At 66.6% G+C, this 24,545-nt stretch overlaps 5 protein-coding genes across 11 annotated transcripts; 3 read left to right on the top strand and 2 right to left on the bottom strand.

Moving 5' to 3' along the window:
- Positions 1 to 240: 240 nt before the first annotated feature.
- On the bottom strand, positions 241 to 6,343 carry DDX56 (DEAD-box helicase 56). 2 transcript variants are annotated; one of them, XM_051812086.1, is made up of 14 exons: positions 5,813 to 5,909; positions 5,286 to 5,447; positions 4,842 to 5,002; positions 4,498 to 4,668; positions 3,868 to 3,958; positions 3,406 to 3,650; positions 2,434 to 2,547; positions 1,874 to 2,026; positions 1,700 to 1,794; positions 1,552 to 1,625; positions 1,294 to 1,383; positions 1,089 to 1,194; positions 835 to 932; positions 241 to 420 (listed from the first exon to the last, which is right to left on the bottom strand). In XM_051812086.1, exons 1-14 carry the CDS (start codon positions 5,873 to 5,875, stop codon positions 340 to 342), a joined length of 1,704 nt encoding a protein of 567 aa, XP_051668046.1. In that variant the 5' UTR covers positions 5,876 to 5,909; the 3' UTR covers positions 241 to 339. The 2 variants fall into 2 exon arrangements, with proteins under 2 accessions (XP_051668046.1, XP_051668047.1); XM_051812087.1 differs by lacking the exons at positions 241 to 420; positions 835 to 932; positions 1,089 to 1,194; ... (3 more) ...; positions 1,874 to 2,026; positions 2,434 to 2,547 and adding an exon at positions 3,141 to 3,259 and having other exon boundaries at positions 3,378 to 3,650; positions 5,813 to 6,343.
- TMED4 (transmembrane p24 trafficking protein 4) lies at positions 6,154 to 8,043 on the bottom strand. Its single transcript, XM_051812111.1, has 5 exons — positions 7,812 to 8,043; positions 7,225 to 7,325; positions 6,888 to 7,013; positions 6,629 to 6,775; positions 6,154 to 6,542 (listed from the first exon to the last, which is right to left on the bottom strand). Exons 1-5 carry the CDS (start codon positions 8,026 to 8,028, stop codon positions 6,393 to 6,395), a joined length of 741 nt encoding a protein of 246 aa, XP_051668071.1. The 5' UTR covers positions 8,029 to 8,043; the 3' UTR covers positions 6,154 to 6,392.
- A 101-nt stretch (positions 8,044 to 8,144) lies between these two features.
- Positions 8,145 to 10,168, top strand: LOC127482099 (interleukin-1 family member 10-like). Of its 3 annotated transcripts, XM_051812108.1 has the most exons (5): positions 8,145 to 8,519; positions 8,747 to 8,807; positions 8,884 to 8,972; positions 9,060 to 9,190; positions 9,532 to 10,168. In XM_051812108.1, the coding sequence occupies exons 1-5, from the start codon at positions 8,339 to 8,341 to the stop codon at positions 9,739 to 9,741; spliced, it is 672 nt and encodes a 223-aa protein (XP_051668068.1). In that variant the 5' UTR covers positions 8,145 to 8,338; the 3' UTR covers positions 9,742 to 10,168. The 3 variants fall into 3 exon arrangements, with proteins under 3 accessions (XP_051668068.1, XP_051668067.1, XP_051668069.1); XM_051812107.1 differs by having other exon boundaries at positions 9,060 to 9,646; XM_051812109.1 differs by lacking the exon at positions 8,145 to 8,519 and having other exon boundaries at positions 8,581 to 8,807.
- Positions 10,169 to 10,439: 271 nt separating this feature from the next.
- LOC127481916 (uncharacterized) lies at positions 10,440 to 13,377 on the top strand. The gene is made up of 5 exons (XM_051811753.1): positions 10,440 to 11,441; positions 11,552 to 11,682; positions 12,152 to 12,295; positions 12,362 to 12,486; positions 12,737 to 13,377. Exons 1-5 carry the CDS (start codon positions 11,014 to 11,016, stop codon positions 12,938 to 12,940), a joined length of 1,032 nt encoding a protein of 343 aa, XP_051667713.1. The 5' UTR covers positions 10,440 to 11,013; the 3' UTR covers positions 12,941 to 13,377.
- A 155-nt stretch (positions 13,378 to 13,532) lies between these two features.
- Positions 13,533 to 24,541, top strand: LOC127482114 (PH and SEC7 domain-containing protein 4-like). 4 transcript variants are annotated; one of them, XM_051812133.1, is made up of 12 exons: positions 13,533 to 13,554; positions 19,669 to 19,806; positions 19,890 to 19,970; positions 20,349 to 20,461; positions 20,873 to 20,931; positions 21,277 to 21,366; positions 21,468 to 21,511; positions 21,582 to 21,724; positions 22,212 to 22,482; positions 22,575 to 22,719; positions 23,062 to 23,205; positions 23,580 to 24,541. In XM_051812133.1, exons 3-12 carry the CDS (start codon positions 19,906 to 19,908, stop codon positions 23,826 to 23,828), a joined length of 1,323 nt encoding a protein of 440 aa, XP_051668093.1. In that variant the 5' UTR covers positions 13,533 to 13,554; positions 19,669 to 19,806; positions 19,890 to 19,905; the 3' UTR covers positions 23,829 to 24,541. The 4 variants fall into 4 exon arrangements, 2 of the variants coding, with proteins under 2 accessions (XP_051668093.1, XP_051668092.1); XM_051812132.1 differs by lacking the exon at positions 13,533 to 13,554 and adding an exon at positions 18,899 to 19,067; XR_007908419.1 differs by lacking the exons at positions 20,873 to 20,931; positions 21,277 to 21,366; positions 21,468 to 21,511; ... (3 more) ...; positions 23,062 to 23,205; positions 23,580 to 24,541 and adding exons at positions 17,497 to 18,076; positions 18,122 to 19,067 and having other exon boundaries at positions 13,546 to 17,401; positions 20,349 to 20,409.
- The last annotated feature ends 4 nt before the right edge of the window (positions 24,542 to 24,545 follow it).

Below are 24,545 nucleotides of genomic sequence, written 5' to 3'. Positions count from 1 at the left end.
CCGGTGCCATCCTGCCACAGCGTTCCCTTGGGGTGCCTGAGGGGTTCCGAGCCCCTGAACCCATCGGTGCCACCTCTCAGGGTGTCCCTGCCCTCCCCTTTATGACCCTGGGCGGTGATAAGGGGGGTGGTCCCGCTCTGGCACCTTTGCCCGGGTCCCACACCTGCGACACCAGCCCAGCCCTGTCCCCGTCACGTCCCGCAGGGCGGGCACCACGCCCACACACACAGCACCCCAAAACCAGCCCCCTGGCACCTTTATTGGGCACAGCACAGCCCCCGGGCCCTGGGGGGATGCAGGGGGGCACAGCCCCCAGGCCCCCAGAAGGGCACAGGGGGGTCAGGGGGTGGGCACAGCCCGGCCCTTGGCACCACGCCGGGAGAACTTGAAGCTCTGCAGAGGGTTCCCGGTGCCACGGGGCTGGAAAAGAAGAGCAGGGAGGGGATCTGCAGGGGGCTCAGGGGGGATATTTGGGGGTGTTTGGGGGCATTTTGGGGTTCAGGGGAGGGAGTTGAGGGAGTGGGGAGGCATTTGAGGGTGTAGCAGGGAGATCTGGGGGGATTTCAGGGAGCAAGGGGGGATTTGGGGCATTTTGGGGGGGTTGGGGGCTCGGGAGATTTAGGGGAGTGGGGGTGATCTGGGGGTGTTTTGGCTTTGCAGGGGAGGATTTGGGGGTCCAGGGGGTAATTTGGGGTTCAGGGGGAATTCTAGGGAGTGAGGGGGATTTGGGGGTCTGTGCAGGGGATTTAGGGGTGTTTGGGGACATTTGGGGTCTCAGGGAAAGGATGTGGAGGGGATTTGGGGTTTCAGGGAGGGGGTTTGGGGGTCACTCACAGCAGGTTTCCCCCTGTGGGCACTGGGCCCTCGGAGCACTCGGGGGCCCTTTCGTTTCCTGGGGCCAGGCCTGGCAATGCCCCGGAGGCTGGGGGGCACTGGGGGGACACTGGGGGTTAGTCCTGCCCCCCTTCTGCCCCGTTTTCCCCCCAGTTCCCCCCATTTTTGCCCATTTTCCCCCCAATCCCCCCCATTTTTGCCCGTTTCTCCCCCCATGCCCCTGTTGTGCCCCGTTTTTGCCCGTTCCCCCGTACCCAGGTAGTCTGGCACGTTCCTCAGGTGAGGTTTCACGATGGCCGGGTGCAGGGGCTTGTCGTGGCGCAGCACGTGCAGGTCCCGGGGGTTGTCCTCGAAATAGGCCTGGCCATGGACAACGAGGGGGGGAAGTTGGCACCGCCCAGGGACCCCCTGTGCCCCCCCAGGGACCCCCAAACCCCCTCCCCGACCCCCCGGGGTCACCTTGAGCTTCTCGGAGTTGAGCAGCTCATCCCTGATCTCGCGCAGCCGCGCCTCCTTCACCGCCTGCTTGGTCACCGAGCGCATGGCATCCTTTGGGGGGGCACAGTGGGGTCAGAGGGTGCCACTCCCATGCTGGCACCCCCTCCAAGTCACCAGGACCTTCCCTGGTACCACCAACACCCCCCTGGTGTCGCCAGGACCTCGTCAGTGCCACCAGCAGCCCCCTTTTCCCCCCAGCCCCGCCGGTGCCCCCCGTACCCGGCAGCGGTAGCGCAGCGACTCGATCTCCTCCATGCAGAACTTGTAGGGCTGGAGCATGGACTGCCCGTTCTCTGAGGGGACACAGAGGATCACACCAGCCCCCCAGTGTCCCCCAGCCCCCCAGGTGGCAGAGGGACCCCCAAACCTCCTGCCAGCGCGTCCTCGATGCGGGTGAGCCCCTCGTGCTCCTCGGGCAGCGCCAGGGTCAGTGCTGTGCCAGGGTTGTCACCACGGGCTGTCCTGGGGGGTGCAGGGGGGACACAGGGTGGGACCACGGCCAGCCTGGCACCCCTGGGGTCCCCCCAGTGCCCACACAGACCTGCCCACACGGTGGATGTAGGACTCGACTGTGGGGGGGACGTCAAAGTTGATGACGGCCGAGACGTTCTGGAAGTCGATGCCCCGCGCGACCCCATACTCGGGGTCCTGGGCCTTGGCCTTCCCCTTGTCCTTGGCCTTCCCCTTCCCCTTCCTGGGGGAACACAGGGACACCAGGGGTTGGGGGGGCTCAGGAGGGACACCCAGAGCAAGTGGGCATCTGGGATATGGGGACAGGGAGGCTGGGAAAGGGGATCCCCTGGGCACAAGGACATCCTGGGCACGGTGAGGCCACGGTCACAGGGACACCCTGAGCCCCCCAAGGGGGACACATCTGCACAGGAACAGGACACTGGTGGCCACCCAGGTCCCTGGTGATGCCCACAGGACACTGGTGTCACCCATGTCATACTGCTGGCATCAGTGGCTCCCCGGTGGCATCTTCAGGGCACTGGTTGCACTCCCAGGTCCCTGGTGTCACCCCCTTGTTACTGGTGCCACCCACAGGACACTGGCGGCACCAATGGGTCCCTGGTGACATCCCCCAACCCCCGTGCTCACCCCGGGGTCCCCCCTTTCCGTGCTTGGCGCTGGGGGGTCTCCACAGGCCCCTCCTCGTCGGTGGCCACGATGAAGTCGTAGAGGCCACGGTTGAACTGGGCAATGACGTGGCACCTGGGGACAGAGGAGACCCTCAGCGTGCCCACCCCCCTTCGTGTGACACCCCCCAGACACCCCCAGGGACCCCTGTCCTTCCTCATGGGGTGTCCTTAATCCGCCTTCTCCCCTGGCACCCAAGGGACACCCTCTTGTCCCCAGGAACCCCCCTGTGACCACCCAGCTCCCAGGGACCCCCACAGTGTCCTTATCCCCCCCCAGCACTTCCCCTGGCACTCCACAACTCACCTGGGACACCCCCTTTGTCCCCAGGGAGAACCCCCAGGGGCTCAGGGGGCATGCCAAGGTGTTCTCCGGGTGCCCCATCACTCCCCGAGCCCTTCGAGGACCCTGTGAGCACCCCTTTCTCCTCTTTACCCTCTTTCCCACCTCAAGGACACCCCACCTCATCCAGGCACCCATCATCTCCTTGGGAATACCAGGAGCAAGTGGGAATCCCAAACTGATCTCCTTCGTGGACATCCCTGAGCACCCCATTATCCCCTTCACCCTCTTTCCCACCATCCCAGGGACACCCCACCCCACCCAGGCCCCTTTCCCGCCCTCTGGAATACGGGGACAGCATGTGCAGCTCTGAGCTGAGGGTGCAGGTGGGGATCCCAAACTGAGACCCTTCACGGGTACCCCTGTCACCACCTCAGGGACACCCCTGCGACCCCAGGGACACCCCTGTGACCCCAGGGACACCCCTGCGACCCCAGGGACACCCCTGCGACCCCAGGGACACCCCTGCGACCCCAGGGACACCCCTGTGACCCCAGGGACACCCCTGCGACCCCAGGGACACCCCTGTGACCCCAGGGACACCCCTGCGACCCCAGGGACACCCTGGGCCCCCCCAGCACCCTGGCATACCGGGAGGCCGCGGGCAGCTCGGAGTTGAGGGTGCAGGCGGGGATGCCGAACTGCTCGAGGAAGAGCTTGAGGCGGAAGGCCCTGGCCAGGCTGCCCACAAAGAGCAGGGCCCGGCCCCGCAGCAGCCGCAGCTGCAGCAGTGCCACGAGCACCAGGAACTTGTCCTCCTCCGTCCCACAGCGCACCTGGAACTGCTGCAGCTGGGAATGGCCCGGCAGCCGCGGCTCCGGGGGCAGCACCAGCACCTGGGACGGGGGAAAACGGGGGGGCTGTGGCACCCACAGGGTCCTCTGGGCTCCTTGTGTCTCCTAAATCTGCTCCTGGGGGGCGGTGCTCCCAAATCCCGGCGTTTTCCCATCTTTGTGCCCGCTCTGGATCCTCCTTGGATCCCACAAACCTCCCTCAGAGCCCCCAAACCTCCCCCTGGATGCCCCAAACCCCTCCCAGCCCCTCATTCCTCACGGGGTTGTGCAGCACAAGCTCCTGCAGCGCCTCCAGCTCGGGGTTGAACGTGGCCGACACCAGCAGGGCCTGGTAGATCTTGGGCAGGTGGCTGAGGGGAACAGGGGGCTCAGTGCCCCCCAGGCCCCAGGCCTGGTGATGCTCTGCTGCCCCCCTCGAGCCCCCCTGTGCCCCCCAGCCCTGGCAATGCCCCCAAAACTCACTGTGCCCCAAAGTCTCCCTGCTTTAACAATGTCCCCCGAACCCCAGCAGTGCCCTCCAAACCCAAGGTGGTGCCCCCATAACTTTCAGTGCCCCCCAAACTCCTGGGCTGTGCCCCCCCCACAACCTCCACCGCCAACAGTGTCTCCCAATCCCCTGGCTGTGCCTTCCACCCCTTCCAGCCCTGCTGTTTCCCCCAGCCCTGGCAGTGCCCCCAGCAGAGCCCCCCCATGCTCCCATCCCGTGCCCCCCATGTCCCCATCGGTGCCCCCTGTGGCCCTTCACCCAAGCAGTGCCCCCCAAACCCTCAGTGCCCCCAAACCCCTGGCACTGCCCTCCATGCCCTCCACCCCCAGCAGAGGCCCCAGTACCCCCATCCCCACCCCCGTGTGCCCTGTCCATGCCCCCCACACCCCTGTGCCCCCTCACCAGAGGAGGGCCTTGATGTCGTCCCCAAACCCAAAGGACAGCAGCAGATCGGCCTCATCCAGCACCAGCAGCTCCAGCGAGTGCCGCAGGCTCAGGCTGTGCCCGCCCAGGTGGGCCAGGACCCGCCCCGGGGTGCCCACCACCACGTCAGGCTGCTCCATCAGCACGGGCCTGGCACACACACGGGGTAAGGGAGGGCTGAGGGGCTCAGGGGGCACAGGGAGGGTCGGGGGGCAGAGGGAGGCACACAGGGGGTCCCTCACCTCTGGGCAGCAGGGTCGCTCTGTGAGCACAGGGGGGCACAGGGAGGGTCAGGGGGCACACAGGGCACAGGGGTCCCTCACCTCTGGGCAGCAGGGTCGCTCTGTGAGCACAGGTCCACCACACGTAGCCGGCGGGCACAGAAGGCCGAGAGATGGCGCAGGGTCTGCCCAACCTGCCGGCCCAGCTCCGCCGAGGGCACCAGCACCAGGGCACGGACGGCCTGGGGCAGCGCTGGGGACGCCTGGGGGACAGGAGCTGTCACTGGGGCACGCAGGGATCCCCCGTGTGCCACAGAGCCCGGCCCTGCACCCCCCGAGGGCACCAGTGCCCACACAGCCTGTGGGCACCAGCACTGACACCGGGGCGGGACAGGGACCTCAAGGACACCCCTGTGCCCCACAGAGCCCACCATGTCCTGGATGCCCCATGGTGCCCCCCACCACCCAACACCCCAAGGTGCCCCCATGACCCCACTGCCAGGATGCCCAATACCCCCCCATCCCCCGTGCCCCCCATGCCCTCACCTCTTTGATGCTGAGCAGTTTGTGCAGCAGGGGTAGCCCGTAGGCTCCTGTTTTCCCGGAGCCCGTCCTGGCCCGTGCCAGCAGGTCCCTGCCCTCCAATGCCAGGGGGATGGCCTGGGCCTGGATGGCCGTGGGAGTTGCCCAGCCCAGCTCTGCCACCGCCTGGGGGGGCACCGGGGTCACCACAGGGACCAGGACAACCCCTGTCCATGGTGGGGGACACAGAACCCCCCCCAGATACGCCCTCCCCACGGTGGGGTCATCAGTGCCCCCCAAGGCCCACAGACACCCGCTCCTTAAAACGGGGGTCCTCACTGTCCCACTCTGTCCTACAGACATCCCCCCCCAAACCTGGGGTCCCCAGTGCCCCCCCAAGATACTCCTTCCCCATGGTGGGGATCCCCAGGGACTCCAAAACTCTCTCAGCCCCCTCGAGGCCTCCCCTCGCTCCCCGTGGACCCCTCCCGTGGGGCTGAGCCCCCTCCCCCTGGCCCGAAGGCCCCCGTTTCCCCCCCCGGGCCCCCCACCCTCAGCAGCCGCGGGTCCAGCCCCATGTGCTCGAAGCCCGACGCCGCCGTGTCCGCCGCCATCTTGGCCGCCCCGCCCACAGACACTTCCGGTTGTGTGCACAGAGCGCCGCCGAGGAGGCAGGCGCCGCAGCGCCCCCTGGCGGTGGAGGAACGCTCGGGGCTGGAAGAGCCCCTGAAACCTCGTCCCCCCCTGTCCCAGGGGTCTTTTTTGGGGGGATTCATTCCCCGGGAGGGGGAAAACGCACTGTAGAAAGGTAGCTGGATGGCTGAACCCCCACCCTGGCTTCCTGCAGCACCAGATTCCCTCCCCAGTCCAAAAAAGCACCAGGAAGCCCCACTGAAACAAAAAACCCTTTTATTTTCCCCAATAAAATCTTTATTTTCCCCCAAGTAGCGGGGGGGGTTCCCCCCTCCCAGATGGCAGGCAGGGCCCCCCCAAACCTGCCCACCATCCCCAGGGTCCCAGCAGGCAGCAAAGGTCCCTCCCCAGGTCTGTGGGAGTCCCCTGGGGCGGGTTGGATCCCCCATTTGGGGCGTGTTGGGTGATTTGGGGGAGCCTCTCAGGGGTTTGGGGTGGCTACACCAACTTCTTGGCCTCAAAGAAGCTCTTGAGGTGCCTCATCTGCCAGATGCCGGTGAGGATGAGGATGATGGTCTGGGCGATGGACCACCAGAGCACCCTCTGGTTGGTGCTCTCGCTCGTCATGCGGAACCGCTCCTCCCGGTACTGCCCCAAAAATGGGGAAAGGGGGTCAGAGAGGGGGGGAAATGGGGTGATCCCCCCAAACCGACCCTGTAGGACCCCCTGCTCACCCTCTGGTAGTTCTGCTCCTTCTGGATCTGCTCCACCTGGTCCAGGAGCTGCCGTGCCCGGAGCTGCAGCTCTGTCAGCTTGTCCTTGGCCGCGATCTCGGGGTAGTTGTTGGTGTGTTCACCCACCTGGATGTCCAGGTGTACCCGCTGCAGGCACAGGAGGGGTCAGGAGGGGGCTCAGGGGGTGGCACAGGGTGGCAGAGACTCCCCCTAGGGTTGGGGACCCCTCCCCAGTGTTCCCAGTTTGCCCCAGCAGTACCAGTTTGCCCCCAGCGAACAGGGCCATGCGGGTGGAGTTGGAGTGCAGGCAGATCTGGTGCTCCCCCGGCGTGTGGGATGTGAAGGTGAAGCGACCCTCGGAGCCGTACTGGCGGGACAGCACCACCTGGGACAGGGACAGTGTCACACACAGCCCAGGGACCCACAGGGACATTGTGACACCACGGGGACAGCACCACCTGGGGACATGGGGGGCGTGTCACACCCCCAGGACTGGGAAAGGGCCACTGTCACACCCTGGGACACTGGGACAGGGCCACTGTCACCCACTCCAGGGCACCAAGAGAGGGCCACTGCCCTGTCCTGGAGGTGCCCACCTTTCCGTCAGGGTCCTTGACCTCCACGTGCATGCCCAGCCCGGGAGTGGAGGGCAGGAACGACTCGGACTGTTTGTCCCACAGCTGTGTCCGGTAGTTCCCTGGGAACGGGGGGGACACGGGGTCGGGGAGGGTCCAACTCCCATCCCAGTGCCCCCCAGCCCGGCCCCTTCATCCCCCTTCCCAGGGGTTCCTCCTGCCCTTCCCCATCACACCTGAGGGGTTTCTCAGTCCCTCCCATCGTCCTCCCCCCCAACCCGGTGGTCTCCAATGTTGCCCCCCCCAGTGCCCGGGGGTCGCTCCCGTGACATCCCTGGTGACCCCTCCCAGATCCCGGTGGTCTCTCCCATCCCCAAAAAGCACCTGGTGGCCCCTCCCGGTCCCCAGTGGTCTCCTTGCCCCCTCCCGTACGGAGTGGTCCCTCCTGTCCCCCCCCCCATATCCCGGTGGTCTCACCCCCCCCGCACTACCCAACGGTCCCTCCCATTACCCCCAATCCGCAGTGGTTCCTCCCGTTACCCCCCAAGTCTCCAGTGGTCTCTCCCCCCCCGCCACAATGGTCCCTGCCGTGCCCCCTCCCCTCGCACCGATGACCATGGTCTCGTCGGGGATCTCCTCGATGAAGCAGCGCTTCTCTGTCTCCCCGATGTGGAAGTAAAGCCCGTGTGCGCCGCAGCCGAGGAGCAGCAGCAGCAGCGCGGCCTCCGCCGCGCTCAGCGCCCTCAGCGCCGCCATGGCCCTGCCGCTGCCGCCCGCGGGGGCGCTCTGCGCATGAGCTGCCGCCTCACCGCGCACGCTACGCATGCGCTTCTCCCGCACTTAGCGCCCTGCGCCTGCGCCGGGGCTTCACATCCCGAATTCCGCAAGCGCATATGGCGCCCTTACCGCCCTGCCCGTGCACGGAGGCTTCACATCGCTCTCTGCGCATGCGCTACCCACACCGAGCCACTCAGCGCTGCCCACGCCACTCCTGTGGGCCTCCCGCCTTCCTAACTGCGCATGCGTACGACGCCCCCTCGCGGTGGCGCAACAGGGAGGGCGCCGCTCCCTCGCTAGGGAGACTGTGGGTTCGAGACCCGCTGCGGCCAGTCGGGGGTCGCACTGACCTTTTGTCATGTCCCCGTGCCGCCCCCCTCGATGTTTCACTTCGGGTGTCACCCCCCGAGGTGCCGGGCGCTGGGCAGGGGCGGGCCCCGCCTCTCTCCCCAGCAGTGTGGCAACACCACCGCCACCCTCCTTCCTTCCTTCCTCCCTCTCGCGGTCCCGCAGCATGAGTAGGGTGGGGGGTCCCGCGGGTGAGAGCGGGGACCCCCGGCAGGGCTCGGCGGGCCGGGAGGGGAAGCGGAACCGTGGTGGTTGTTACGCCACTGGGAGCCCCCCACCCCCGCAGGACTGGCATTTCGAGGGGGTTATAAGGGCGGGGGTGCTGGGCCGGTGTTGGGGTGCCAGAGGGTGCCAGGGCGGCTCCGGGGCACCATGGCCAGCGCCCTCACCCTCTCCCTCTTCCTCCTCCTCTGCGCAGAGGCTGAAGGCTTCTCCCCCTGCCAGGCACCCACCCTGCAGACCAAGGTGTTCCAGTACCGGTAAGGAGGGCGGGGGGCACCCCTAGGGGCCCCTGAGGGGTGGCAGAGGGTGACACCGCTGTCTGTGCCCCCCCAGGCTCTGGGATGTGAACCAGAAGTCGCTGTACCTGCGGGATGACCAACTGCTGGCCGGGCACCTGCAAGGGGCCAACGCCGCCCTGGAAGGTGATGAGGGGGCACGGGGGGGACGTGGGGGTGGTGAGGGACCCTGACCCTAATCCTGATGGCCCCCCGGGTGTGTGACCCCCCCAGAGAAGGTGTTCTGGGTGCCCAACCGCGCCTTCGAGCCCACCCGGCTCCCCGTCATCCTGGGCATCCGCAACGGCACCCGCTGCCTCGCCAGCCACCCCAAAACCAGCACCACCCCGGCACTGCAGCTGCAGGTGGGACAGACACGGGGACAGGGGCGTGGGGACACTGAGGGGACACCAAAGGGATGGCGACACCATGGGATGGGGACACTGTGGGACAGGGATGCCAAGGGGATGCCATGGGGATGGGGACACCACAAGGGTGGAGACATGGGGACTGCAGGGATGGGGACCCAGGGACCTCAGGGATGGCACAGTATGGGGTGGGGACACAGGGACTATGGGGATGGGACATTGTGGGGACGGTGCCACCGCAGCCCCCGGTGGCACAGTGCCCGTGTCCCCTGCTGGCCATGGGTGCCAGCCCTGCCGTGCTGCCCCCCAGGCCGTGGGTGACCCCTTTGCCCCCACAGGCCGTGGACATCCGGGAGCTGCCCCACACCGGGGAGGCCTCGGCCGCCTTCACCTTCTTCCGCTCCTACAAGGACGGGCTGTGGCGCTTCGAGTCCGCTGCCAACCCCGGCTGGTTCCTCTGCACCTCTGCCCGGGGCCACCAGCCCCTGGCGCTGTCCCGCAGCCACGATGCCACCCACCTGCTCGACTTCTACTTCCAGCTCTGCTGAGTCCCCCTGGCACAGCCATGGGCACACTCCCAACTGGGAACAGGGATGTCCTCAGCCTGGGGACAATGGCACCTCCCCCAGGATAGTGCCAGACCCTTGGGGAGGGTGACATCCCCACCCAGGTTGGTGACATCCTCACCCCGAGGATGGTGCCAGCCCCCTGGCGAAGGTGACATTCCACTGGGGAAAGTGACATCCTCACTCCAGGGTAGGTGCCATCCCCCCAGGATGGTGCCATCCCCTTCGGAAGGGTGGCATCCTCCCCAGGAGAGTGGCATCCTCGCCCTGGGCAAGGTGCCAGCCCCATGGGGACGGTGACATCCTCACCCCCGGGCTGGTGCCACCACCCTCCCAGCACCTCCGACAGTGCCATCCCCGCGGGGACAGCGCCGTCCTCCCCCTGCGCCGCTGAGGCAATAAAGATGCTCAGGCCAGCGCGGTGCCCGTGGCGTGGGTGGCACCGGGGACAGGGCACGGGGGGGCGGCGGTGGCTGCGTCACCCGCGGAGTGTCCCGGGTTGCGCCACCGGCCCGTGGGGACGGGAACGGCGCGTCCCCAGCCCGGGGTGACGCAGCCGGGGCTGCCCCGGTCCGGGCACCTTCGGGGCCGCCCCTTCCCGGATCCCGCCGGGGAAACGACGCTTCCCGCCCGGCACACCCGGCCTGGCACCGCGGGGAGGGGACGCGGGGACACGGCACACGTGGGAATGGGGCACAGGGACACCGCGGGGACAGGGGATGTGGGACCAGGGGACACCGGGACACGTGGGGCTGTGGGGACGGGGCACATGGGTGCAGGGCACATGGGATCTTGGGGACAGGACACCATGGGGACAGGGCTTGTGGAACCATGGGGACAGGGAGGACACAAACATGGGGACAGGTATCACGGGGATGGGGCACATGGGCATGTGGGACCCAGGGACAGGGGGCACAGCAGGGACAGGGCACTCAGGAAAAGGGGGATGGGACACGCGGGGCTGTGGGAATGGGGCACAGAGACACTGCGAGAACAGAGATTGTGGGGCCACAGGGACAGGGGGCACAGGACCATGGGGATGGGACACAGGTGCCTGTGGGGACAGGGCACGTGGGAGTTTGGGACAGGGCTCACAGGCACCATGGGGACAAGGCACATGGGAAAATGCTGACAGGGCACTGGGGACACACCAGTACCTGTGGGACAGGGCACACTGCGGGGACAGGGCTGGTGGGGGGGGACATGGCACAGGGGACATCCCTGCCATGGTGACCGTGGGCAGCACAGTGGATAATGGGGACAAGGGGCCCAGGTGGCATTTCCCCATGCCAGCTTGGTACTGCCCTACAATCAGCAGGGCGGGCTCTGCCCCCCGCCCTGCCCGGCCCTATAAAGCCACCACCACCCCCAGGGGACAGAGCCCAGACAGGACCGGACCTCGGGAGCTGCCAGAGTCACAGGTACCTGGGAACGGGGACAGGGACAGGCCAGGTCCTGCCTGGGAACAATTCCCAGGGCTGGGAACAGGGACAGGGACAAGCCATGTCCTGCCCAGGAAGGATTCCCAGGGCATTCACTCTGGATGCTCCTGATGGCCGGGGTTGGCAGCAGGGGACAGGGGTCAATGGCAGGGGTGTCCTCCACCTCTGTCACCTGTGTCCCCCGTGTCCCCCTCTCCCTCCAGGCCCAGCCATGTCCCGCGTGTCCAGACCTGCTGTCACGTGAGTGGGGACAGGGTGGGATGGGGCTGCCCCTCCCTTCACACCTGGGTCGGGTCACCCCGTGTGACACCCATCTTCACCCCCCTCTCTCTCCCCCCTCCCCGGTGCAGAGGGGCCCGGGGTCCCCGGGGACCCCCCAAGCGGTCCCACCCCCTGGGAGTCCTGACGGGGCCCGGGAACATGGCTGAGTCTGTCGTCGACCCCGACATGGAGGCCCTGTTCGAGGACTTCCTGGGGAAAGGTAGAGGCAGTTCCTGCTGGGTGCCCCACGGGTCCCCTGTGTCCCCAGGTGTCCCTGTGTCCATCCCTGCCCCCAAATTCCTATGTCCCCCATCCCCACATCCCTGTGGTGCCCACTTGTCCCCGTGCACCCATGTGCCCATGTGCCCCCTCGTGTACCCATGTGTCCACGTGCCTCTTTCCCACTCCCCACGTCTGTCACACTCGTGTCTCCAATCCCCATGTCCCCGTGTCCCCCATCCCCACATCCTTGTCATGTCCCCACGTCTCCACGTGCCCAAGACACCCCATGTCCCCATGTTCCCCATGTCTCACCTGCCCATTACCCGTGGGCCCCATCCCCACGTCCCTGTGATGTGCCCACATCCCCCTGTCCCCGTGTCCCCACGTGTCCGTCCCCACTGTGTCCCCCATCCCCACATCCCTGTGTCCCGTCCCTGTGTCCTCACATGTCCCCGTGTCCCCAAAAGTGACGATGGTGTCCTCGGCGGCCTCGCGCCCCCCGGCCCAGCCATACCACTACGTGCTGCGGGACACGGAGCAGAAGGGGCTGTGCCTGCGGGACGGGCACCTGGTGGCCACCAGCCTGCAGGGCGCCAACGCCGCCCAGGAAGGTGGGTGTCGTCCGTGGGGAGGGTGACCCCCCTCGAGGGCCCCCACCCAGCCCCGTGTCCCCACAGAGCCCATCAGCGTCGTGCCCAACCGGCACCTGGAGCGCCGGCGCTGCCCCCTCATCGTGGGCATCCGCGGGGGCACCCGCGCCCTGTCCTGCGGCACCGGCCCCGAGCCTCGGCTGCACCTGGAGGTGAGGGGGCACCTGGGGGGGCAACAAGGTTGGTCAACCCAAGGTAGATGACCCAAGGGGAGGGGCACCCAGAGGTGGGTCAACCCAAAATGGGGGCACCCTGAGGTGGTGGGGACCTGGTGGTGATGTCACCTGGAGGTGGGGGTTTCTTGAGGTGGGGTCACCTGGCAATGGAGTCACCTGGAGATGGGGGTTCCCGGGATGGTGCTGCTCCGGGGTGGTGTCCCAGCTCTGTGTGTCCCTCCGGCAGGACGTGGAGCTGCTGGAGCTGTTCTCAAAGAAGGGAGACGAGGCCACGCCCTTCACCTTCTACAAGACCTTTGGGGGGTCCACGCACACCTTCGAGGCCGCAGCGTTCCCAGGGCTGTTCCTCAGCACGGCCCCAGGCCCGGGGGAGGCCCTGGCCATGGCCCCCCCCCACGGGGCCACCGCCTTCTACCTGCGCCGAAAGTGACCCTGGCACCCACGGGAGGGGGCACTCATGGGGGGCACCCATGGGGGGACATCCACGGGTGGGGGTGTCCTCCCTTCCAAATAAAGCGACAGTCTTGGTGTCAGCTCAGGGTGTGTGATTTGGGGAGGGGGGCCAGGATCGGGCCCCGTGGGGCGGGATCGACCCACAGGGGCAGGATTGGTCCATGGGGACCGGGGTGGATCCATGGAGGGGCGGGATGGACCCACGGAGGGGCAGAATCGGACCCTGAGGGAGCAGGATCTGCCCGCGGAGGGGCAGAGTCAGTTCATGTTGGGGGCAAGAGAAGCGCACGGGGGCTCGGGTTCATCCCACGGGGGGCTCAGAACCATCCCTCGGGGGTCAGGATCATCCCACGGGTTCAGGATGATCCCACAGGGGGTCAGGATCGGTCCATGGGGGCTCCATCGGGATCGGTCCCGCGGGACAGCCCGGGGGCTCGTGGCCTCTCGGGGGGCGTGGCCTAAGAAGTGGGCGTGGCATCAGCGAACTCATCGAGCCCCTGGCCCCGCCCCCGAGGAGGGGGCGTGTCTAGCCGACCCCCGAGAGGGGGCGTGCCCAGCCGAGGCCCCGCCCCCGCCCGCGCGGCAGTGCCGGTAAGGGGGGGAGGGACTCCGGGGGTCCCCACGGCCCGGGGGGTGGGAGCGAGGGGTCCCTGTGGGGCCCCCAGAGCCCTCGGAGCCCCCCCCGGGCTCCCCACACCGCCCTGCAGGGCCCTCCAAGCCGTGAGGGTTCCCCCAAAAAATCCAGGATACCCCCACCCTTGGGGCCCCCCCGTAACCCTCGGGGCCCCCCATAACTCTTGGGGTCTCCCCATAACTCTTGGGTCCCCCTTGGACTCTGAAGGTCCCCCCTGGAGCCCCGACTTGTCTCTGGGCCCCTTCACTCAGTGGGGTCTGCCCCACCCATTTGGGGTCACCCCTACACCTTTTGGGGTCCCCTCAACCCCTGGAGACCCCACCCCGCTCCTGAGCCCCCCGAAACTTTTGGTTTGCCCTGGTCTTTGGGGTCCCACCCATCGGGGTCCCCAACACCCCCCAAAGCACCCCCAATTCCTTTGGACTCCCCCCCCCTTTGGGGTCCCCCCCTTTGGGGCCCCACCCCAACTTTTGGGGTCCCCACCCTCAGACACCCCCCACCCCTCCCCATAACCACTTGGGATCCCCACAGACCTTTCCTCCCCCTCCTCAAGCCCCTTTAAAAGCCTTTGCGGGGCGGTTTTGGGGGGGATTTGGGGGTGCAGCCCCCCCCCTCAAGCTGAGGGGGGTCTGTGGGTGCCCCCCCCCCCCCGTTTCCTGCCCCGCGGGGCGGAAGCGGTGCCGGTGACGCGGTGACACGGGGTGGGTGACGTGGGGCCGTGGGGTGACGGGGCCGGACACGGGGTGTGCAGGTGCTGGGTGAGGGTGCCGGGACCCCCCACCTGGCCGGGGGGGCCTCCTGACCACCCCCTGACCCTCCTCCTCTTCCCCGACCCTCCTCCCCCTCTCCCTCCTCCTCCTCCTCTTCCTTCCTCCTTCCTCCTCTAAGCCCTCCCTCCTCCTTCTCCTCCTCCTCCTCCTCGTCCTCCTCCGCTTCCTCCTTCCCTCTCTCCTGCCTTCTCCCTTCATCCCTCCCCCTCCTTCCTTCCTTCTTCCTCCATCCTTCCTTCCCTCTTTTCCTTCATCCCTTCCACCCACTCTTCCCTCTCTCCCTCACTCCCTGCCTCCCTCCCTCCCTTCCTGCCCCCTTCCCCCTTCCCTTCCTTCCTCTTTTCTCCTTCTCCCTTCCCCCCTTCCTCCTTCCTCCTTCATCTCTCCCTCCCCTCAACTTCCCTCCCTCTCTTCCCCCTCCTTCCTCCCTTCCTCCTCTATCCTTCCCTCCTCTTCCTTCCCTCTTTCCTCCCTCCTTCCTTCCTCCCTCCCTCCCTTCTTCTCCCCTCTTTCCTCCTTCATCCCTCTCTCCCATCTTTCTTCCCCCTTCCTTCCAACCCTTCCTTCCTCATTCCTCTCTTCTCCCTCCCTCTCTCATCCCTCCCTCGCTCTCTCCCTTCTCCCTCCCTTCCTCCTCAATCCCTCCTTCCCTCCTTTCCTCCATCATCCTGCCATCCTTCATCCCTTCCTCCTACCTCCCTCCTCTCCTTTCTTCATCCCTCTCTCCCTCCTCTCTCCTCTCCCCTTCCTCCTCCTCCCTCCTTCCCTTCCCACCCCATCCCACCCCTCCCTACGTGTTAGACCCCCCACCCACATCCCCTCTCCTCCCTCTGCCCCCAGGGCCCCCCCCACCATGGGCACGGACCCTCAGGACCCTCAGGACCCTCGGGGCAGCGCAGCCCCCCCCAGCCTGGCCGGGCAGCTGTAGGGAGGGGCCCTATGGAGCCTGCGGGGACCCCCCCGACCCCTCCCGGGGTGCTGGCGGCGCAGGACGCCATCGTCTTCTCCGGGGGGGGAGCCGAGGGGGTGACACCCCCCCTGGCATCCCCCCTGGCATCCCCCTTGACTCCCACCCTGACCTCCCCCCAGGCACCCCCCCTGACTCCCTCCCAGACCACCCTGGCACCCCCAGTAACCCCCTCCCTGACCCCCGTGACCCCCCCCCAGGCCCCCTCCCCAGCCCCCCCCCAGGCCCCCAGTGCCCTCCCCGACGTGTTCTGGGCCAGCCTGGCCCGTGCCCAGCTCTGCGTGTGGGACCTGCAGGGAGCCCTCGAGGGGCAGCCCCCCCCCAGGGACCCCCTGCCCCAGCACCCCTGGGACCCGCCCCCCTGTGGGGACACGGCCCCCAGCACCACCCCCCCCCAGCCTGGGGGTCTGGAGGAGAACGTGCAGAGCCTGGGGGTGGATGGGAGCAGCTTCCAGGAGCTCCAAGGCTGTGGATCCACGTTGGAGAACATCTTCCACATGTCCGTGGATGGGAATGTCCCACCCAAGCCCATGGATAAGAGCAACTTCCAGGAGCTCCAAGGCCATGGATCTACATTTGAGAACATCTTCCACGTGTCCATAGGGGGGAACATCCCACCCAAGCCTGTGCTCATGGATGGGAGCATCTTCCACACGTCCATGGATGGGTCCATCCCACCCAATTCCATGCCCATGGATAAGAACATCCCACCCCAGTCCATGCCTATGGATGGGGGCACTTTCCATGAGGACCAAGGCCACGGATCCACACACAGGAGCATCTCCCTCGTGCCTTCAGGTGGGGCCATCTCCCCGAAATCCGTGCCTGTGGACAAGAACATCCCACCCGAGTCCTTACCCTTGGATGGGAGCGTCTTCCAGGAGGACCAAGGCTGTGGATTCATTTTTGGGAGCATCTTCCATGTGTCCACGGGTGGGAGCATCTCCCCCAGGTCCATGGCTGTGGGTGGGAGCAGCTCCCCCACGTCCATGCCCACGGATCAGGGAATCTCTCAGGAACATGTGACTGTGGATGGGACCATCTCACCCAAGCCCGTGGCCATGGATGAGACCAACTCGTGCACAGGCAGGAGCATCTCAGGGGAGACTGTGCCAGAGGGTGGGACCATCTCACACATGTCCATGTCCACGGATGTGCCAAAGGATGGGACCGTCTCACCCAAGTCTGTGCCCATGGGTAGGACCGTCTCTCAGGAGAACGTAGATTCGATCATCTCACCCGAGTCTATGACCATGGATGGGCCCAATTTGCCCAAATCTGTGCCTGTGGATGGGACCATCTCACCCAAATCTGTGCCTGTGGATGGGACCATCTCACCCAAATCTGTGCCTATGAATGGGACCATCTCACCCAAATCTGTGCCCGTGGATGGGACCATCTCACCCACGTTCATGCCCATGGGTGGGACCATCTCTCCAGAGGATGTGCCCATGGACACAACAATCCCATCTATGCCCACGACCATGGATAGGACCATCCCATCCAGGTTCACGACCACAGATGGGACCATCTCACCCAAATTCGTGCCCACGGATGGGATCATCTCTCAGGAGCACCTGACCATGGATTTGACCATCTCGGCCAAGTCCGTGACCATGGATGAGACCCACCTGTCCAAGACTGTGACGATGGACGGGACCATCTTGCCCAAAACTGTGCCCACGGGTGGGACCACACCCCCTGAGGCCCGAGCCCCCGAACGCGGCAAAGAGGAGAAGAGTGAGGATGATGAGGTTGAGGAGGAGGAGGATGACGACGATGACCACGGCAGCACCTCCCCAGAGGAAGAGGCCGAGGATGAGGAGGACCTGGAGGAGGAGGAGGAGCCCCAGTTCCACACCAACCCCCTGTTCCAGAGCCGGCTGGTGGCCCTTGGGGGGGCCCAGGGGGTGCCCCTTTACCGAACCCACAGCGCCGCCTTCGCCGAGGGGGGGGACACCACAGGGGGCACCGGGGCAGAACGGGGGGACCCCCAAACCCCCCCCACACCCACAGCCCTCAGGGATCACCCCGAAGGGGACATCGGGGACATTGCCGTGGAGTGGGGTGAGTGTGGGGACCCCCCATCCTTGGGGAGGCTGGTTTTGGGGGGGGCACTGATGCTGATGGGGACCACCCCCCTGTGTCTTCTCCTCCCCCAGGACCCCCTCAACCCTCAGACCGGGCACTCTCCGACCCCCCGGAGCTGCCCCTGGGATCTGGGAGGGGGCAGCTGGAATGGGCGGAGCAGGACCCCCCTGCAGTCCCCACCCCTCTGGAGCCCAGCCCAGGTGAGGGGGACTGGGACCCCCCTACCCCTCCTGAGCTCACCCCAGAGCAGGGGGGCCTGGACCCCCCCACTCACGGGTACCCCCCAGGAGGGGGACATGAGGATCTGCCCCTCCCCAGGCCCCCGACCCCCCCAGAGCCACTCCTGGGAGAGGGGTCTGGGACCTCTGCCAGCCCCCCAGTGCCCCCAGATTTGCCCCAGAAGGGGGTGCAACAAACCCCTCCAGCCCCCCCTGATTTGCCCCTCAAAGAGGGGCAAGAGACCCCCACAGATTTACCCCAAAAAGGGGGGTTCCAAACCACCCCAGCCCCCCCAGATACGCCACAGAAAGGGGGGTACAAGACCCCCTCCACCCCCTCCTCTTTGTCCCCAAAAGAGGGACACCAGATCCTCCCAGAACCCCCAGATTTGCCCCAGGCAGAGACACACCAGGCCCTCCCAGCCCCCCCAGAGTTACCCCAAAGAAGGGGGAACCAAACCCTCCCAGACCCCCCCAGTATGCCTCAGGGAGGGGGGTACGAGACCCCACCAGACCCCCCAGATTTGCCCCAAAAAGGGAGGAATGAAATCCCCCCAGATTCCCCCAATGTGGCCCAAAAAAGAGGGGGGTACCAGACCCCCCCAGGCCCCCCTGACCTGGCCCGAGAAGGAGGGGACCAAACTACCCCAGATTTGCCCCAGGGAGGGGGGCACCAGACCCCTCCAGTACCCCGAGATTTGCCCCAAAAAGGGGGGTACCAAACCCCTCCAACCCCCCCAGATTTACCCCAAAAGGAGGGGCACCAGGCCCCCCCAGATGTGCCCCAGGTCGGGGGCCATCAAACACCCTCAGCCACCCCCAATATCCCCCCAAAAGGGGGGCACCAGATCCCTCCACCCCCCCCAGATTTGAACCAAGGAGTGGGGTTCCAGCCCCCCGCCGCCCCCCCAGATTTGCCCCCAAAAGGGGGGTTCCAGCTGCCTGTCAAGTCCTTGCCCCCCACCGATTTATCCCAGGGAGGGGGACACCAGAACCCCCCCAGCCCCCTGACCCCCCTCAGACCCCCCCTCAGCCCCCTTTACCAGCCCTCCCCCAAGTCCCCCCAGCTCGGCCCCCCCACCCCCCTGAGAGTGATGCACAAACCCCCCCCCGGCCCCGTGACCCTCCAAAATCCCCCCCAGCGCCCCCCCAGCCCCCAACCCCCCCCGTATCAGCCCCCGGGAGGGGGGTCCCATCCCCTCTGCCCCCTGCCCTCACCGCCCCCCCCGGGACCGGGGCTTTCCGAGGGGTCCTGGGGGGGGCCCCTCCTGCCAGGACGCGGCTGTTTGTGGCTCCCGGCCCCGGGGGGGGAAGGGGCGCAGGGACCCCCCCCTTGGGCCCCCCCCCGCACGCCCCGACATGGAGGAGTCGCCCCCCGAGACGGGCCTGGAGCCCCCGCTGGACCCCCCCGACAGCAGCCCTGGGTGAGGGACCCCCCCGCCGGCACTGGGACCCCCAGACCCGTGTGGGACACCCCCCTTCCTGCTGCCCCCTCAAAACTCTCTCTGACCTCCCCCAAACTCTGTCTGACCCCCCCGGCCCCCCCATCTCTGTTCCCCTCACCCACCCCTCCCAGAGCCTCTGTGACCCCCCCTCGCCCCCATGTGTCCCCCTGGCTCCCCCGGTTCCTCCAGTCCCTCCTGTACCCCCCCATTCCTCACCCCCCCCCCCCGTGCTCCCCCAGCCCCCCAAATCCTGTCTGTCCATCCTCTCAGACCCCCCATTCCCCCCCTCCATCCCCCCAAACTCCCCCAGCTCCCCTGCCCCATCCAGGCAGGGATGGGGACCCCCCCAGTCCTGACTGACCCCCCCAAACCCTCCTTGCCCTGTCCGTCTGTCCCTCAGCCCCCCCATTTATGCCCCCCCAACTCCGCCCAGACCCTCCAGACTCCCCCTCACCCCCTCGAGCCCCCCATGCCCCCCCTGTCTTCCCCTATTCCATCCCACACCCTCTCTCCCCCACCCAGGCAGGGTTTTGGGGTCCCTCCACCCCCGGCCCTGCCTGACCCCTCCTTCCCCCCCCAGATCCCCTTTAGGGGGGCCGGTGGAGCCCCCCGGGGGGGGGTCCCAACCGGGGCGGGGGGAGGCCCAACGTTTGGCCTCCCGCCTGTTCCACCTGGAGGGCGTCCGGAAATCCCAGGTGGCCTCGTTCCTCCGCAAAAAGTAAGGATTTGGGGGGTCCCCTCCCCCTTTTGGGGGTCCCCTGGGCTCCAAACCCACCCCCCAAACTCGTGTGCCCCCCCCAGCAATGATTTCAGCGCGATGGTGGCCCAGGAATACCTGGAATTCTTCCAGTTCCAGGGGCAGACGCTGGACCAGGCGCTCAGGTTGGGATGGGAGGGGGCTGGGTGGGGCTTTGGGGGGGCAAAGGGACACCCCAAAATCGATAGGGGGGTGGGAAGGATGGGGGGCTGGGAGACGTGAAGAAGGGAGATGTGGGGTGGTTTGGGGAATGGTGGGGTCTGGGGAGGGGGAAGATTTGGGGTGATGAGGGATCTGGGGGGGTAGATTTGGGGTCCAGGGGGGCAGATTTGGGGTTCAGGGGGCCAGATTTGGGATCCAAGTGGGCAGAAACACACCCAAGGGGATGTGTTTTTGGGGTCCCCCATGCTGGAGATGTCCCTAGGGGGGTATTTTTGGGGTCTCCCCCCCGGTGGTGCCCCTGGGGGGTGTTTTTGGGGTCCTCCAGCCCGGGGTTCCCCCAGGTCGTTCCTGCAGGCCCTGGTGCTGTCGGGGGAGACGCAGGAGCGGGAGCGGGTCCTGGGCCACTTCTCCCGGCGCTTCCACCACTGCAACCCCGGGGCCTTCCCGTCCCCCGGTGAGACCCCAGACCACAAACACCCCTCGGGGACCCCCAGAGCTGGTTAATGCCCCCTAACCACCCCCCGTGCCTCAGTTTCCCCACCCAGCCCCTCCCAGGGCTACGAGGCCCCCCCACCTGCACCTTTTGGGGTTCAGGGAGTGGGTGCCCTTACTGGGGGGGGTCTCCTCACACCCTCCAGCCCTCTCAAATCCCCCTCAGCTCCCCAAACCATCCCCACATCCCCACCAAGCTCCTTCACCTCCCTCTGTGCCTCAGTTTCCCCACTCACCCACACCCCCTCCCAGCCCCCTGGGGCCCCCCCAGCTGCACCTTTTGGGATTCAGGGGGCGGGTCCCCTCACCTGGGGGTGGGTTGGGACCTCCAGGAGGGTCGTAGGACCCCCATGTGACACCCCCAACCCCTCAGACTCGGTTCACTCCCTCACCTGTGCCCTGATGCTGCTGAACACGGACCTGCACGGGCAGGTGAGCACGGGGGGGGTCTAGGGGGGATATGGGGGTGTGAGGGACAAGGGGTTTGGGGAACGGCTTGGGGCAGATGGGGAATTTTGGGGGGTCCCAGGGGGTGGATTGGGGGTTTGGTGGGTGCAGGGGGCAGATTTGGGGTGTGTTGGGATCTGGGAGGGCACATTTGAGGCATTTTGGGGGCAGATTAGAGGTTTTGGCGGCCCCAGTGGGACAGATTGGAGTTGTTTTGGACCTGGGCAGGGGGCAGATTTGCGGTCTCCCCAATTTCTGGGCAGGATTTGGGGCCCCCACCCTCCAACTGTGCCCCCCCAGCTCGCAACACCCCCAAATTTGCCCCCCCAGCACCTGCGCCGGGCCATGACCAGCTCCGAGTTCGTGTCCAACCTCAGCGGGATGAACGACGGGCAGGACTTTCCCAGGGAGCAGCTCAAGGTATTCTGGGGGGGGGCCTGAGGCTGAAAAAGGGGGTTCCCTCCCCTGAACCCCCTCAAGCCCCCCCCCCACCCCCTGACCCCCCAAATTTCCCCCCCCAGGCTCTTTATGGCTCCATCCGCAGCAAGAAGCTGGAGTGGGCGACGTGAGTGAGGGGAGCTTGGGGGGGATTTGGGGGCTGGGGAGGGCTCCCTGTGATCTTGAACGTCCCACAGGGAGGAGGAGGAGGAGGAGGAGGAAGAGGCTGGGGGAGGGAAGAAGATCCTCCCCCAAATCCCGGAGCTGCCAGGGGGGGCCGTGACCTTCCGCAGGGGGTGGTTGGCCAGGAAGGTCCTGGCAGAGGCTGATGGCAAGAAAAGTGAGTCTGGGGGGATTTGGGGGGCTTGGGGTACAGGGGGGAAGGATTTGGGGTGGGTTGGAGGGTGCAGGGAGGCAGATCTGGGGTGGTTTTGGGGCTCAGGGGAGAAGATTTGGGGGGTGTTTGGATCTGGAGGGGCAGATTTGGGATTTTGGGGATCCAGGGGAGCAGAGCTGGGGTGTTTTAGGGTAGATTTGGGATCCGTTGGGTCAGGCTTGTGGGGGGGGTAGATGTGGGGTGGTTTGGAGTTGGTGGGGGGGCATATTTGGGCTGTCTCTTCCTCTTTAGGGTCCCAAAGGGTGACTTTGGGGTGCGTTGGGATCTCTGGATGCAGCTTTGGGGGTGGGACAGGGATGTGGGACCGTTTGAGCTCCACTGTGACCCGGGGGGGGCCCATTTCAGGCTCCACTGCACTGAGGCAGTGTCTCACTGTAGGGGGGTATTTTGGGGGTGTCCTTTGTGTCCCACCCCCATCTCACCGTTCCAGCTCCCTGGGGCCGCCGGGGCTGGAAGCCCTTCCAAGCCGTTCTCCGCGGGACCTTCCTGTTCTTCCTCAAGGCTGGGGGGGGGGCCCGGGGGGTCTCCCGACGCCCCTCAGAGCCGGGACCCCCCGGGGCCCCCCCAGAGGAGGGTGGGGGGGCCGAGGAGCCCCTGGGGGTCCATCATGCCCTGGCTGAGAGGGCCCCCAAATACACCAAGCGGCCCAACGTGTTCCGGCTGCAAACGGCCGAGCGGAGGCTGTTCCTGTTCCAGGCGCCGTGAGTGACCTGGGGGGGGAAAGGGGGTCACGGCAGGGGGTCCCTGCAGGGTGTGACAGCACTGGTGACTTACTGGTGATGTCACGATCCAGCACCCCCGAGGAGATGCTGTCCTGGATTTCCCGGATCAATCTCGTGGCCGCCCTGTTCTCCTCCCCTCCGTTCCCGGCGGCCGTGGGGTCCCAGCGACGCTTCGTGAGGCCCATCCTGCCCACGGCCCCCAGCAGGAGCCCCCCGGTGAGACCCCCAAACAGGGGTGACACCCATGGGTGCCCATCACCCCCATCTTGCCCACAGCCCCCAGCAGGAGCCCCCCAGTAAGACCCCTGGGACCCCCAAATAGGGGTGACACCCCTGGGTGCCCATCACCCCCAGCTGAAGCCCCCGAGTGAGATCCTTCCAAGCCCCCTAAGTAGGAGGGTTCACCCCTGGGTGCCCAACCAGCTCCATCCTCCCCACAGCCCATGGTGAGACCCCCAAGCCCCCTGGGTGGGTGGAGACACCCCTGGGTGCCCATCAGTCCCCCCCGAGCCCCCTGGGTGGGTGGGTGGGTGGGGGTCAGCCCTGGTCTCCCCCCAGGAGGAGCAGCTGCGGTGCCACGAGCAGTGGCTGGAGCGGGTGGGGCAGGAGCTCCTGGAGCACCAGAGGCACCTCCCCGAGGGCCGGGGCCGCGCCCGGGACCTGGACGAGTATCGGGTCAAGAAGGAATTCCTGCTGGAGGAGGTGGGTGGGGACATGGGGACACCCGAGGCAGGGGGAACACCAGGACACCAGACACATCAGGGACACTGGGGAGGTCCCCAGGGTGGTTTCTTATTTTAGTCCTTTTCTTCTCCATGGAGGACACCAGGAATGTCCCCATGGCAATGGCTCATCTCCATCCTTATCTTCCTGGTGGTCTAGACAGCACTGTGGGACAGGGGGGACACTGGCAACACCAGGAATGTCCCCGTGATGGTGGCTCATTCCCACCCTTATTTTTCCCATGGGATGGACACTGCTATGGAACAGAGAGACCCTGGGGACAGGAGGGGACACAGGGGACAGGGGTGGTGACCGGGGGGGGTGACCCATCCGTGACCCCCTCATCCCCCCAGCGCCGACGCTACGAGACCTACGTGCAGGTGCTGGAGACGTGGCTGAACTCAGGCGCCCGGGACCTGGAGGGGTGGGAGGCACAGGCAGGGGGGGCCCCCCCAGACCCCCCCACTCTGACCAAGGCCCACTCAAGCCCCTCACTGGCCCCTGAGCCCCCCCCAGGCCCCACCGTCCGTGTCCGGAGGAACATCTCGGAGCGAAGGACTGTGAGGAAAATCGTCCCCAAGCGCAACAAGAACCTGCTGTGACCCCCTGGGGGGACCCCAAGGGACAGGATCCCACCGGGGAGCCACCCCCAGGACCCCTCGGTACGAGGTTCTTTGGGGGGTCCCGGTACGAGGTTCCTTGGGGCCCCCCAATTTGAGCCACCCTGGGGGGATTCAGGATGGGGAAACTCAGGGAAAACACCCCTTTCCCCCTCCCAAAAAGGGGACTGGGGGGGCTGAGGGGTGTAACTCCCCCCCCCGGACCCCCAGCCTCCCCCCTGCACCTGCTGCCTGCTGCTCTCTGTGTGCAATAAAGGTGTGTCCCACCGCTGGCATTCCCAGATCCCAAAATTCCTGAGCGGGAGGGTCAGGGTGGGATTTGGGAACCCTGGGAACCCCCCCCTTCCCGCCAGTGCTGCTTCATCGGGGGGGCCGGGGGTGGTAGGGGTGTGAAACCCACAGCACCAACCCCCCCCCCTCCAAAATAGTGGGAAACCTCCCCAAAATTCCATGCTGGGGAATGGGGGGGGAGGGCTATGGAACCCAGTGGACCCCCCCCATCCCCAGAATTCCAGTCTATGGGGAGGTGGGATCCACTGGAACCCCCCCCCAAAAAAATCAGACCCACTGGAAACTCCCCCAAAATTCCAGGTGTGAAGGAGATGGTTCCCTCTCCTGAAGTTTTCCTCATTAATTATTGGTGCTAATTGGGCTGGGGGGCTGAATTTTGGGAAGGAGGGAAGGTGAAAATTGGATGCT

The sequence above is a fragment of the Manacus candei genome, unplaced genomic scaffold (genome assembly GCF_025592945.1).
Source record: "Manacus candei isolate 608988 ecotype Guabito, Panama unplaced genomic scaffold, ASM2559294v1 h1tg000084l, whole genome shotgun sequence".
NCBI classification, from domain to species: Eukaryota; Metazoa; Chordata; class Aves; order Passeriformes; family Pipridae; genus Manacus; species Manacus candei.
This window is presented reverse-complemented; position numbering and strand designations above follow the sequence as displayed.

Excerpts from the sequence above, each read along its gene's own strand:
- DDX56 (XM_051812086.1), bottom strand. The coding sequence starts at position 5,875 with ATGGCGGCGGACACGGCGGCGTCGGGCTTCGAGCACATGGGGCTGGAC. Across the intron at positions 5,448-5,812 it reads TGGACCCGCGGCTGCTGAGG|GCGGTGGCAGAGCTGGGCTG; the intron begins GTGGGGGGCCCG and ends GTGCCCCCCCAG. Across the intron at positions 2,548-3,405 it reads GAGCTGCCCGCGGCCTCCCG|GTGCCACGTCATTGCCCAGT; the intron begins GTATGCCAGGGT and ends CTCTGTCCCCAG.
- LOC127482099 (XM_051812107.1), top strand. The coding sequence starts at position 8,339 with ATGTCCCCGTGCCGCCCCCCTCGATGTTTCACTTCGGGTGTCACCCCC. Across the intron at positions 8,520-8,746 it reads TAGGGTGGGGGGTCCCGCGG|AGGCTGAAGGCTTCTCCCCC; the intron begins GTGAGAGCGGGG and ends TCCTCTGCGCAG. Across the intron at positions 8,808-8,883 it reads ACCAAGGTGTTCCAGTACCG|GCTCTGGGATGTGAACCAGA; the intron begins GTAAGGAGGGCG and ends GTGCCCCCCCAG.
- LOC127481916 (XM_051811753.1), top strand. The coding sequence starts at position 11,014 with ATGGGGACAAGGGGCCCAGGTGGCATTTCCCCATGCCAGCTTGGTACT. Across the intron at positions 11,442-11,551 it reads GTGTCCAGACCTGCTGTCAC|AGGGGCCCGGGGTCCCCGGG; the intron begins GTGAGTGGGGAC and ends TCCCCGGTGCAG. Across the intron at positions 12,296-12,361 it reads CGCCAACGCCGCCCAGGAAG|AGCCCATCAGCGTCGTGCCC; the intron begins GTGGGTGTCGTC and ends GTGTCCCCACAG.
- TMED4 (XM_051812111.1), bottom strand. The coding sequence starts at position 8,028 with ATGCGTAGCGTGCGCGGTGAGGCGGCAGCTCATGCGCAGAGCGCCCCC. Across the intron at positions 6,776-6,887 it reads TGTTCGCTGGGGGCAAACTG|CGGGTACACCTGGACATCCA; the intron begins GTACTGCTGGGG and ends CTGTGCCTGCAG. Across the intron at positions 6,543-6,628 it reads AGGAGCAGAACTACCAGAGG|TACCGGGAGGAGCGGTTCCG; the intron begins GTGAGCAGGGGG and ends TTTTTGGGGCAG.
- LOC127482114 (XM_051812132.1), top strand. The coding sequence starts at position 19,003 with ATGGAGGAGTCGCCCCCCGAGACGGGCCTGGAGCCCCCGCTGGACCCC. Across the intron at positions 19,807-19,889 it reads GCCTCGTTCCTCCGCAAAAA|CAATGATTTCAGCGCGATGG; the intron begins GTAAGGATTTGG and ends TGCCCCCCCCAG. Across the intron at positions 20,462-20,872 it reads CGGGGCCTTCCCGTCCCCCG|ACTCGGTTCACTCCCTCACC; the intron begins GTGAGACCCCAG and ends CCAACCCCTCAG.